This window comes from Pteropus vampyrus, unplaced genomic scaffold, assembly GCF_000151845.1.
Source record: "Pteropus vampyrus isolate Shadow unplaced genomic scaffold, Pvam_2.0 Scaffold43, whole genome shotgun sequence".
Lineage (NCBI taxonomy): Eukaryota > Metazoa > Chordata > Mammalia > Chiroptera > Pteropodidae > Pteropus > Pteropus vampyrus.
Genome location: NW_011888824.1, coordinates 8,690,536 through 8,703,001, shown reverse-complemented (window position 1 = coordinate 8,703,001; position 12,466 = coordinate 8,690,536). Strand labels below are relative to the sequence as shown.

Sequence of the window (12,466 nt, the reverse complement as noted above, 5' to 3'; positions counted from 1 at the left end):
TAGAAATGAAGAGTTTGACTATAAAAGAGAGAAAAGATAGTTGTTAGAAAAGAGTCCAAGAGGCAAGAGCAGCTAGGACCTAAGTTCAAGAAAGAATTAAGCTTTTGATGAGAAAAAGATGAAGGACAGATGTGGATAAAAGCCAGTTCATAACTGTGGCTCAAGTTCATAACGAGTTCATAACATGGCAAGATATCTGTAATTAGAAAGACCTGCACTGCATACAAGGTTAGACCCTGCTTGACTTGTATTTCAGGATGGTTCCTACCATTCCAAGAATGGATAAGAGGGGCACACTGTAGACAAACTGTTTGTACAAACAATGTGTTTTACGCTGAACACCTTCTTTCCTTCTGGGAGTCTGGAATCCAGTATGTGGTGGCAGAGGGTGCCTACCTGATCAATCTCCAATTTTAAAAAAATGGGCAGAGTCTTCACATGAGCGTGTCTGTCACAATTTGATGCTGAAGAAATTAAGTAGAGTCTACCATGAGAAAAGACTTAGAAGCTTATGCTTGGTATCATCCAAACTTCACCAAATGTGCCGTTTTCCAATGTTAATTTTGTTTTGTATCTTTTTTCTATTATCAATCATAGCTGGAATTATGATTATATGCTGAGTCCTATGAATCCTCTCAGAAAACCATCAAAGCTGGGGTGGACTTGGGGACCCCCTCATATCTATATGTTTTCTCTAAATCAATTACTTTAGAAATTCAGATCACTAATATGAAATTGCCTCCTAAAAATCTGATTCTCAAACTAGATATGACCAAATCTATCAAATCTAAATCTATCAAATCTATCTACCAAATCTATCAAATCTAATCTTTCCCAACTTTCCTATTTTTCTTCTACTGTGTTACTTATCTCAATGAATGGCATTAGTCACTCAATTAAGTCCTCATCCACACTCATTCAAAAGCCAAGTCCTCTAAATCCTACATTGTAAATATGGTACTCCTGAGTCCATCTATTAATCCCAGTTCACACTGTCAAGAGCCTTTATTCACGTTTCCATCACCTTTTTCTGGAATTACTGCAAAGTCTCTTAATCTTTTTGTTTTAACACTTCTGCTCTATCTCCACCTAGCACCTTGAAGCCATTTTCCAAATATTCCAAAGCCTTAATATGATGTTACTTCAGTACTTAAAACCCTATCAGTGGCTCACCACACTTCCAGAATAAAAGCCAATCTCCTAAATTTGACATTATATGAAAACACTTCATGATCTGGCAGTCTTATTCCTCTTATCCTCCAGATGCCCCCCTCCCTAGCCACAAACATACACACACACAGACACACACACACAGAAATAAACCTACCTATGTAAATATCGGTCACCGAAAGCCAGTTCAACACACAATTAGTCAAATGACCAATTCATCAAAAGCAAAGTCACTGAAAATCTCATCAATCAATACACACCTGTTAGATTTGAAACCCATTCAAACTGACATTTATAACCAACTTAACACCATCATTTGCAAACTAGAAGGAGCTGAAGATTTCCTTTAAATAGGTCTTTTCTATTTTTGGAATTATGCCATGTCCCATGCATGAATTAAACAAACTGAAGTAAACTAACATATACCCAATTTTAAGCATCCAAAAAAATTTCAAAATCCTTTATCCATTTAATATTAGCTTTCAGAGAACTGTTTTTCAAGAAATTTCCCTAATACTAATTCACATTTCTCTTAGCAATCTATATCCAGTCATATAAAATATGTGCAATTTTGAAATGTACTATGTGTTTTCCAATCCCTAAACCTTTAAAACATGCTATTCCATTGCCCTGAAATATTTTCCTACCACTACCTTAAGCAGACCCCTTTTCTTTTCCAGGATAACACCTACTCATTAAGAATTAAAAAATTCCCCACAATCCTCAGAAAAGACTAATTTGTTCTATAGACAATAACAAACACCGAAACCTGATTTTAATGTACTTAATAAATCAACAATAAACCTATATAACTATAGTAACAGGTATCCAGTAGAACAAGTTTAAAATTTTGTAAATCAATATATGTCAATAGATCTCAATGAACATACTTCTGAAAGCCAAGCAGTCAGTGTTAAACCCCTTGAAAATCAGCCAACAACAAAAGACACACTCCAAGAAACATATTTGTAAAATCCCGTTAGACAGCAACAGTCTTACCCAAGCTGCCACTCTTTTACAACTGGCTGAACTCTCCCTTCTAAAAGCCCACCAAACCCCTTATAGGAGTTCCCCAAACCTATGAGATTAATAATCTGCTTTGCCTAACTTAAGCACTAACTTCAGCTTTATGCACTGTTTCAGATATTGAATAGTGGTCTTAATTCTTGACAATTCTGGATCTTCCATTAAGATTACCTTGAGGACGCTGACTTGACAGCATTCAGTGGGATCTTCAGACAAAGAAGAGTGTTGTTCACTGGGTCTCCTTGAGTCCCAACTCTGACAGTACTTCAGATTTGTCACCATGTGAGTTTGTGTCAACAACAATCTGAGCTCCAATTTGCTTCATTGAGCTTTCCTTGCTAAATTTATTGTTATCCTACGATTTGTAATAAAATTTGTACAGATTTGTACAAATAGCCTTTTGTTTTGGAGAAGCACCATTTGGTAAATACTTTTGCTATTAACTTTATTCTTCTGCAATTGTTTTGCTGTGCTATTTGTACAGAGTCTTAACTCTTGTTTTATTCTAGTTTATTCTGCATCTACTGAATATAAAAAGAAGTGTTCTACAGGTAACAGAAGGAGGCATAGTCCAATCTAATCCATCAAGTCCACCAGCCCTGAGACTGCCAGCTACCAGCAACAGATTCATACAAAGACAACTGGTCAAATTGCATTGGGACTCCTACAAAAATTTCATAAGGACAGTCCCTGACTTGTCGATTAGTGAAAGAGGGGAGTCAATGACTGTTCTGTCACTTATCACATAGTCCCTTCCTAGCTTCTGCTTGGTCAGTACCTAAAACACCATTCATAAGCACACAATTTTGCCCCAAAGTGTAATGATATGTCATGTTTGTTACGAGTTTCTCTAAGTCGAAGCAACCTCCTCCTGATTGAACTACTTTCTAGATAAATTTACTCTTACAATCCTAATTCTTATACATATCTTGGTAAAAAGGAACAACAAAAAATACTTAGAAAAACAATTGTCATTAGGGAGGACTTTTGACATGAACAAAATAAATACACTTAAGAGAAGCTCTAAAGAATTAAGAGACAAAAGAGCAAAGATTAACTTTAGCTTCTTTAACCGAAAACTCAAAACACTATCTCCATTGAAGGGAAGTTAACTTCCATTTAAACCTTCAGAAATTCATCCTCCTTGCACCCATCTCTACCCAGCTTCATCTTCACAACCCACTTATACCCAGCTGTTCCTTTTATTAAATGTACCACCTTACTGAGAAAGGTAATAACCACAAGAAAAAATATCTTGTGGTTATTCTCAGAGAAACAATCACATACTATCCCCTTTAAATTGCAGGGGCAGAAAGCAGATTATTAAATTTAACACAAGTCGAAAGAGTCAAGTTGAAGGTATAAAGAATTATTTTCCTAATTAAACCTCAGGAAGATAGATAGAAACTTGCCATAAAATTCAGGATTTAATTTGATACTTATTTTCTTGCACTATCCATATATACCAAGATGGGAGGAAGGTGTTAAAAATACACTATAATAGAAAAAAACCCATAGTAGAAAAAATACTATGATAGGAAAAACCAAGGGAGAATTTAAATACCTTAGCTGTCAATATTTTTTAAAATGACTTTGAGAGGGCCAGAAAAACAGGAAATACACTACATAAAGCCATTTCAAAAGCCATTCCCTTAAGGATAGATTGGGAAAAGATTCAAGTTGTTAAAATAAAAGGTTAAGCATTTATGCTGATAGCCAAAATGCTTTTCAATTAGTTCATGACTTTGCAATACTATGGAAATAAAGCTCTGAATTCCCCCAGGTATGTCTTTTAAAAACTGTCAGCACATATACATAAACTGAATGGGAGAAGACATTCACTTATGATACATCTGATAAGAGAGGTTAACATCCAAAAAATATAAAGAACTCCTACAACTCAACAAAAAAACAAACAATACAATTAAAAATGGGCAGAAGACCTGAACAGATATTTCTCCAAAGAGGAAATACAGATGGCCAACAGACATATGAAAAGATGCTCAAGGACCCTAATCATCAGAGAAATGCAAATTAAAACCACAATGAGATATCACCTCACATCTGTCAGAATGGCTATCATCAATAAATCAAAGAACAAGTGTTGGTGACGATGTGGAGAAAAGGGAAACCTCATACACTGTTGGTAGGATTGCAAATTGGTACAGTCACTATGGAAAACAGTCCGGAGGTTTCTCAAAAAATTAAAAATGGATATACCTTTGACCCAACAATTGCATTTCTGGGTATTTATCCAAAGAAAACCAAAATCATAATTCATAAAGATCTATACATCCCTATGTCCATGGCAGCACTATTTACAAAAGCCAAGATATGGAAGTAACCTAAATGCCCATCAACAGACAACTGGATAAAGAAGTTGTGGTTCATATATATAATGGAATATTACTCAGCCATTAGAAAAATGAAATCCTACAATTCACAATGACATGGATGGACCTAGAGGTTATTATGCTGAGTAAAATAAGTTAGACAGAGAAAGATAAATACCATATGATTTCACTTATATGCGGTATCTAAGGAACAAAAAGAACAAACTCATCAAAAACAGATTCATAAATATAGAGGACAATCTGGGGATGGCCAGAGGGGAGGGAGATGGAGGGCTGAGAGGAAGGCGTGAAGGGTTAAAGAAGTACAAATTAGTAGTTGATAGATGGTCACGGGGATGGGGAGCACAGCATAGGGAATGCGATCAGCATTAATATATTAGCTAGATGGAGAGCCAGAAGAGAGAAAGAGTAATCAGAAGGATCATTTTATAAACTATATAAATGTCTAACCAATGTACTGTACACTTGAAACTAATAATAAAATAAAATTTAAAAAAATAAAAGAGTTAATCTATAAATAACATATTCGAAATACTTCCACCAGGGCCTCTATAATACCAACAGTGACTTATTCGTATGCCAAAGCATGGGGGAAAAAATCATTTTGTTCTTTGTTTTTTCTCCTTTCTCTATTCTAACAAGATCAGTCTATGCTCATATGGCAATAATAATTTTCACTTAAACTGGGAATGGGAGAGAAATGAGATGTGGAAAGACTTTATTTCAATTCAGTTTGAAGATTTTTAAGCACCTATTACCTCTACAAATAAATTCAATTTCTTTTATTCAATATCCCTCTCTTCTTGTTTCTGAAGCACAATTCTTTTGATTCTCAAACACAAAGCAATTATTGTTCTCTTTCTTTCATTTTATGCTCTACTGCATTCATCCCAAAATTCACAATTCCAGGAATCTTTTCCTTCACCTGACTTCTAAACTCAAGATTCTATCTAACTACATAAACTATATTCATCATCTCAAAGTCACATTAGCATACTTTTTAAAATATTTTAATAAATTTAATTTCAGGTTTGTCACAATTTTTTGACTTGCTGATTTCTTTTCAATTTCTTTCACTGCCCTTACATATTGTTCTACTAACAGCAATAAATGTAAAAAAATTTTGCTAATATAGTTTATAGTATTAGTTTATATTTGGTGTAAATTGAATCAATTTTTTCAAATGCAAAAGCATTTAGCGTTCTGAGTTTATTCATGCAACTTTTAGTCAAAAGCATGAGAATATTTTATAGAGCTCACTCCCTTTCAAATACCTGATCTGAATTCAATTACATGATAATACTTAAAAATATGGTTTATTTTTCAAACTAGCTTCTTAAAAACCTAATTTACTAAGCAATTATGTATTTCCTTACTGTTATCCTGATTGTATTTTATGTCTCTACTTTTATTATTTTATGTTTCACAGAATGATAGCTTAAAAATCACATGAAAGGGGATCACTTCATTATCCAATATTAATTATCACTCAATTCTGTACATTTAAGTTATTATATCATATATCTTTTCGTGATATTATTTCTCAACATGAGAACAGAATAGAAATATAGACTTACCAGAGATTTATATTTCTTTTCAAGAAGTCTTAATACTACAGTTCTGCTATAATATGCATGCTAAAATTAAAGGAAAAGGGGTATTTAATAGTCAAGCATGCCATTCAAAATCTATTCCCTGCATTATTTCCAATAACATCATAAATTACACAATAACTTAGTTTTTAAATTATTGTAATCAGAACAGGTTTTTCTATGTACAATGAATTACAAGCATAGCAATCACAAGAATCCAAATCATATCAATAAACTGTGGATTTAGTGACAAGATGAACAGAAAAACATTCTATCCCTCAATTGTGAACAATCTCCATATTAAGCTATTTTAAAACCACCACCAAAAAACCTCTGACTACCAGTGTAGGATAGAGCCTAAAGGAAAAATACAAAAGTGGAGATGGAGAATGGAAATCACAAACCTCATACTGTAGAGGATATTGTATTGTCTACATATGCAGAAATTTGGCAAGGTTGAAATGCTCTAAAGGGACAGTATCTTAATCATGCTATGCCAATCATATTTTTAAAATGATTCAAAGCACCAAAAAACTTTAATTCTCTCCTTAGAGCTAAATATAAGTGGGATTAAAACATGCTTTTTATGTATTATACAAAGAAAGGGTAAAATATACCTAAATATTATTTAACTAAATTATATTAGATATCATTAGTGTTCAATGCAGTTTCTTCATTTTACTTGAGAATAAAATTATTAAACAGAATATTCAGTAAAAATTGTCAGAATTCTGGGAAATAGGGTTTAATCAAATGGGGTTTTAGTTAATTAAGGGTTAATCAAAACCCTCTGTGTTTTAACCCTCATAGCTTAAAATGTTTTCAAAACCATTAATCTTTTTACAGCTTTAGCAAGAAACATATGTTAACCTACAATTAAACTAATGGCCATGTTTTGAAAAAAAATCCTCATAGTGTGTCCCTTACACCAGTCACCAAACCATAGCTCTCAGCCCAAATTCAGCTGCCACCTGATTTGGTAAAGTTTTACTGGAACACAGTCACACCCATTCATTTATATATTATCTTTGGATGTTTGGGGCCACAGCAGAGTTGAGTACTTGCAACAGAAAAAGAGTACAGCCTACAGAGGCAAAAATATTTATTGTCCATTTTACATAAGAAGTTTTCCAACTTCTGCCTTAGAGGGTGTAAGAGAATTTGATGGATTTTCATCAATACTTGAACACGCTTGGGGAGCTAATTTTTACTAATTTTCTGTTAGTTTTCCTATGATCTGTCTCATTCTCTTAAGAATCAAGCACTAACAATAAAAATGTTAAGTGTGAAAAAGTTAATTATTACAGGTAGTCGAATATGGTTTTTGTTAAAAAAAGACCTAAACAGATAAATATAAAAGTATATATAATAAATATAACTACATATCAAAATCTTAATATTTATTATCCCTGTGTTGTAGAGAAATTTAATTTTATTTGTGCTTTTATATATTTTGTATGTTTTCTATAAAAATGTAATTTTATAATCAAGAAAAACTTAAGAAAAAGGTCAGTCTCAGATGTAAGAAACAAAGAGTTCAGGTTAAATTAATTAAACTGAGCAAACATTTATCAGCACCTACTATTTAGGGCAAGTAAAGGCTAAGCATTGGACAGAACAGTGTTTTGGTTAATTGGACATTATTATACAGTTCATATAACACAAGAGGGGAAAAAAAGTCCATCAGCTAGATAATGTCCAATTGTGCTAAGCAATAAATGAGTGTGTTGCTGTTTTACATGGCAAATCATGGGCTCGCCCCCTTCTTTCTCCATTGCAACAAATATGTAATGTTCAGCAGACAGGATGAAAAGGGCAAAGAGGTGAGAATATAAGCAACACTGCTGCTACTACCATCAGATATAGACCACTCTTATTAATAGCAAAGGAGGGAGATAGCACTATAAGGATCTCTTTACTCTTAATATGAATTTCAGTTCCAGGACAGTGGTGAGCTCCATAGGAAATCATCAACATTTAGACATTAAACACATTTCCCAAACTGCAGGTTCGGGAAGGTGCAAAATATTTTCAGACATATCACTTAAACCAGAGAAAAATGAGCATTGAACTTTCATATTCTACCTCACCTGCTTAAAAAAGTAAAGACAATGAGATTTTGGATGAGTCATTCAACTTAATAGGCTCACATGAATTACCACTTAAAAACCTATTTTGGCTCTGTCACTTACTAGATAAACAATCATGAGCAGGTCATTTAACTTCTCTATGCCTCAGGTGCTACATCTGTAAAATGGAGTAATAATACCACCTATCTCATAGATTGTTATAAAAATTAATGAGTTAACACATATAAAAGTGATTATAATTCTTAGAACACAGTAAACAAACATTAGCTATTGTTTGAAATATATGAACTGAAAGGTATAAAAACGTATTTCATTTTTCCTTACCATCCACTTTTTGAACCACACAGCCTTGGTATCAACTAACGCAAGAAAGTAGACTGGATCCAAAATCTTTTGTGAGACAAGATGGCTTTGATCATGTCTAACCGATAATAAGGACAAAGTACTCTCCACAATTTCTTCCATATACCTTAAAGTTTAGGAAAGAAGTGATTTTAGAAAAAACAAATGCTATTACATATATAGAACTGGCGATACATTTTATATTTATGGAATGATAAAATGTTAAGTAATCTTCAGAAACAACTTTCTGTTTTTACATTTCAGTAAATGGCAGAGCTGGTATTCACATCCAATTTTTTTTCCTGTTTTATAAACTTACATTCTTTCTACTTTAACACTAGCTATCCAAATTTAATTTTCCTTTTTAAACTCACAGTTGCTCTTACGACCTTATTAAAAATTTTAGAACTAAAAGGAAAAAGTTTGAAAACCACTTAAAATCTTGACCAAAGTAGCAGAGACCAGTAATAAAAGAACCAGAGGCTACAACACCCTCTTTTTACTTTGTGGTGATTAATAAATGGTATAAAATGGCACTTGCATAGAGCCATTCACAAAGCTAAGTACAAAATATGAAAAGCTAAAAAACAGACATTATTAATCCCTTCCCTATCACATAAATCCATTAAGATACTCTTTACTCTTTCTCTTGGAAATGTACGTGGGACACTCCTATATTTTCATGTTGGCATAAATTAAGGGACTTACTTCTCAGAGTGACGAATCCAGAAAGATGGAGCCTCTTTCTGATATTCATTTAGAAGGCGAATCTACAAAGCAGTGCATGACAGTTCTCAAAAAATTAGAATTCTAAAATATAGAACTATTTAAATAAAAAATAAAAGCATATTCTAGCAAACGAATACCTTTTTAAGTAAGCGGGTCACATTAGGGTTAGTTATATCTATACCAGTTGAAACGGTAGGAATATGATTTTCTCTAGAAACAAAGTATAACTCCAAATATTTAGCTGGAAAAAAAAAAGTTTAGAAAAGTGACTATTATACCATTCAATTACAGGGATTTCTGAAAAAGAGTGAAATCTTATCCATTTTTCTTTAGTACAAATAAAAGAAAAAACATTTTTAAAAATATTTAATAAACATACCTAAGCTTGTATAAATTTCCTTGGTCATATGTAACGGCGAAAGTGTAAATGTCTGTGCATAGAATTTTAAAATCCGGTCCTATGAAAATAAAACAAAAGATTTACATCCAAAATTCTTACAAAAATAGAATAAGATGAATCATTTTTCACATAGTAAAAAGCTCAGAAAATAAATCATTCAGAAACATGTATAGGAGTGTACCTATAAAAAAGGGCATGTTCTTATTTTTGTCAGCAAAAAGTATAACTAAAACCAATAGTAAATCTAAGACAGCAGTACATTGTTGTGAAATCTGGTAATAGTAGATACAAACATAGGGTGAGGTGTGATAGAGGAAAGGTACGATGCAAAGATGTCAAACAAGGAAACAGAGTAGGATTACTAAACATAAAAAAACAAAAACAAACAGAAAAACACTCCTTGCAGAATCCAACTTTTTTTTTAATTGCTTACATAGGTAGTCTCAATAATTTGACATGTAGGACTCTAATAATTTTGCCTATTCCCAAGAAAAAGTATAAAATAAAAATATATTTTCAGAACTTAACATTATTAAAATTTAAAGTAGAAACTATCACAAGGTAAATGAATTAATGAGAAAGATGTAGTTAGAATAGTAACCAGCTCTAATAGGTACTTTAAAATGATAGCTATTATTGTTATTTAATTATTTTAATTATTGTGAAGAGATTAATCCTAATAGTGAAATTAAACTTCTCACTAAATAAAAACATAAAATCACCTCAAATGTTCTACTGTAGGGGAAAAAAAAAAACTAATAATCTTTCCTAAATAAACTATTAGGGTAATATGTTTACAAAAAGTTGACTACCCATGACTAAAAATATTTCCTAACTCCAAGAGATTCTTACTGAACAAAGGATATTGAATAACTAATAAGTCTATTTTTAGAGTTGCAGCAATTGATCAGTATCTGTCACACTTTTCAAACACTTAGGCTTCAGTCAGTTATACGCTAGGAGTCCTTTAGAGTAGGAAATGAAGAAACAGAATCAAACTCAAGAAGAAGTTCGATTAAGCATTTATTCAAAATAAAAAGAATTGGTTCTATCACCATTTCCTCTCTTTAACAATTTCCTCTGATATTATTAACTTAATTATTGACATTGATTCTTGCTACATAATAATCTATAATGGCTAAAGCCACTTATATTGACCCATTAGAATCTTTACTATGTTTATAAAGTTGTCATATAATTTTTTTAAAATAATTAAAGGAAACCTGATGACTATTTTGTCCTTGTTAAATAAAATTTTTAAAAAATTATGGGGAAATTTACAATGGCATTTCCTGTTAGAGAGCCTTGAAATGTTAAAGCTTACCCCTTGAAATTCTTGGATCATTGAGGTTTTGTTTTTTGTTTTTTGTTTTTTAAGCAGAAGTCTGTATCACCCTCTGGTGTTAGTATAGTTGAACTGCATTCAGTAATTGGATAATTAAATACCTTTTTTACTCCTTATAAATAACAAACCTCTTCTGTTTCTAAACCACTTCTGTTTACTAGATAATTATATCTTCATTGATGAAATAGTATAATATTTAAACAGACAAATGTATCGAGATATTTTTATAACTGTTTACTGTCTCTTCTACTAGAATGTAAGTTCTATGAAGGCACATATCCGTCTTGCTCACAGTGTGTTCCCAGTATCTAAACAAAAATGATGTACACAATAGGTATTCAATACATATTTGTCGAACACCTAAAAATAGTTAACGCTTGTACTAACACCTCCAAAAATCCTGAACAAATTATAAAGTCAAAGTTTTCTTCCCTGACATATCAATTATGAAGAAGAAGCTCTCTAAAAAACCTAAATTGTATTTAAATGTGATGCTGGGATACAGTCAGGATTTTTAATTGACATCATAGATATTACCCATAAAATTACTGCATTTTTAATATAATCTTACTTTTAATCATATACTAAGTGTTCCTATGAAGTTATATGCAAATCATTTTTACATTCAATCACTTATCTCTATTGACTTCATAATTTTACATCTTTTTGAATTTTCAATTTGCATTATGATTCACCTCAATTATCTTCTAAACTCTTAGCTTTTAAGCATTTAAGCAATCTCTAAACACTTAAATGCATAAGGAAAATGCTTATGAACCCTTTAGAATAAATTCTAATTATCATTTTAGTTCAAGTTTTCAAAATTCTTTCAAAAACACTTTATATAGTCTTTTAAAATATTTTTCTGAATTCAAACACATTGACACAAATACTTGGATATCCCTTTCCAAGATAAAACAAAATGCACAAGGTAAGTCTGCTATTATTTGGCAATGACTATTATATTGACCAGATTTTCAATCTAATCATGAAATACTCAATTAATTCCTTTAAAGGAAATCTTGACAATTCAAAAGCCAGAATTGCACTGCAGCATTATTTAACTATAACCAAGATTTGAAAGCAACCTAAGTGCCCATCAACAGACAATTAGATAAAGAAGATACAGTACATTTATACAATGGAATATTACTCAGCCATAAAAAAGAATGAAATCTTAGCATTTGGGACAACATAAATCAACCTGGAAGGTATTAAGCTAAGTGAAATAAGTCAGAGAAAGACAAAAACCATATAATCTCACTTATATGTGAATCTAAAGAACAAAATAAACAAACAAAACAGAAATGAACTCATAGATGCAGAGAACAAGCTGATGGTTGCCAGATAGGAGGGAGTTTGGGGACAAGGTGAAAAAGATGAAGAGATTAAGGAATATAAGTGGGTATTTCTGAAAT

At 32.0% G+C, this 12,466-nt stretch overlaps 1 protein-coding gene across 1 annotated transcript in view; it reads right to left on the bottom strand.

Moving 5' to 3' along the window:
- TBC1D32 (TBC1 domain family member 32) overlaps nt 1-12,466 on the bottom strand; it is a 174,437-nt gene that overhangs the window by 134,068 nt on the left and 27,903 nt on the right. Inside the window, exons 7-11 of the mRNA XM_011358802.2 lie at nt 9,683-9,761; nt 9,441-9,544; nt 9,283-9,344; nt 8,557-8,701; nt 6,128-6,187 (exon numbers count right to left, since the gene is read on the bottom strand). Coding sequence (XP_011357104.1) covers nt 6,128-6,187; nt 8,557-8,701; nt 9,283-9,344; nt 9,441-9,544; nt 9,683-9,761 — 450 coding nt within the window. The remainder of the gene's footprint in view (nt 1-6,127; nt 6,188-8,556; nt 8,702-9,282; nt 9,345-9,440; nt 9,545-9,682; nt 9,762-12,466) is intronic.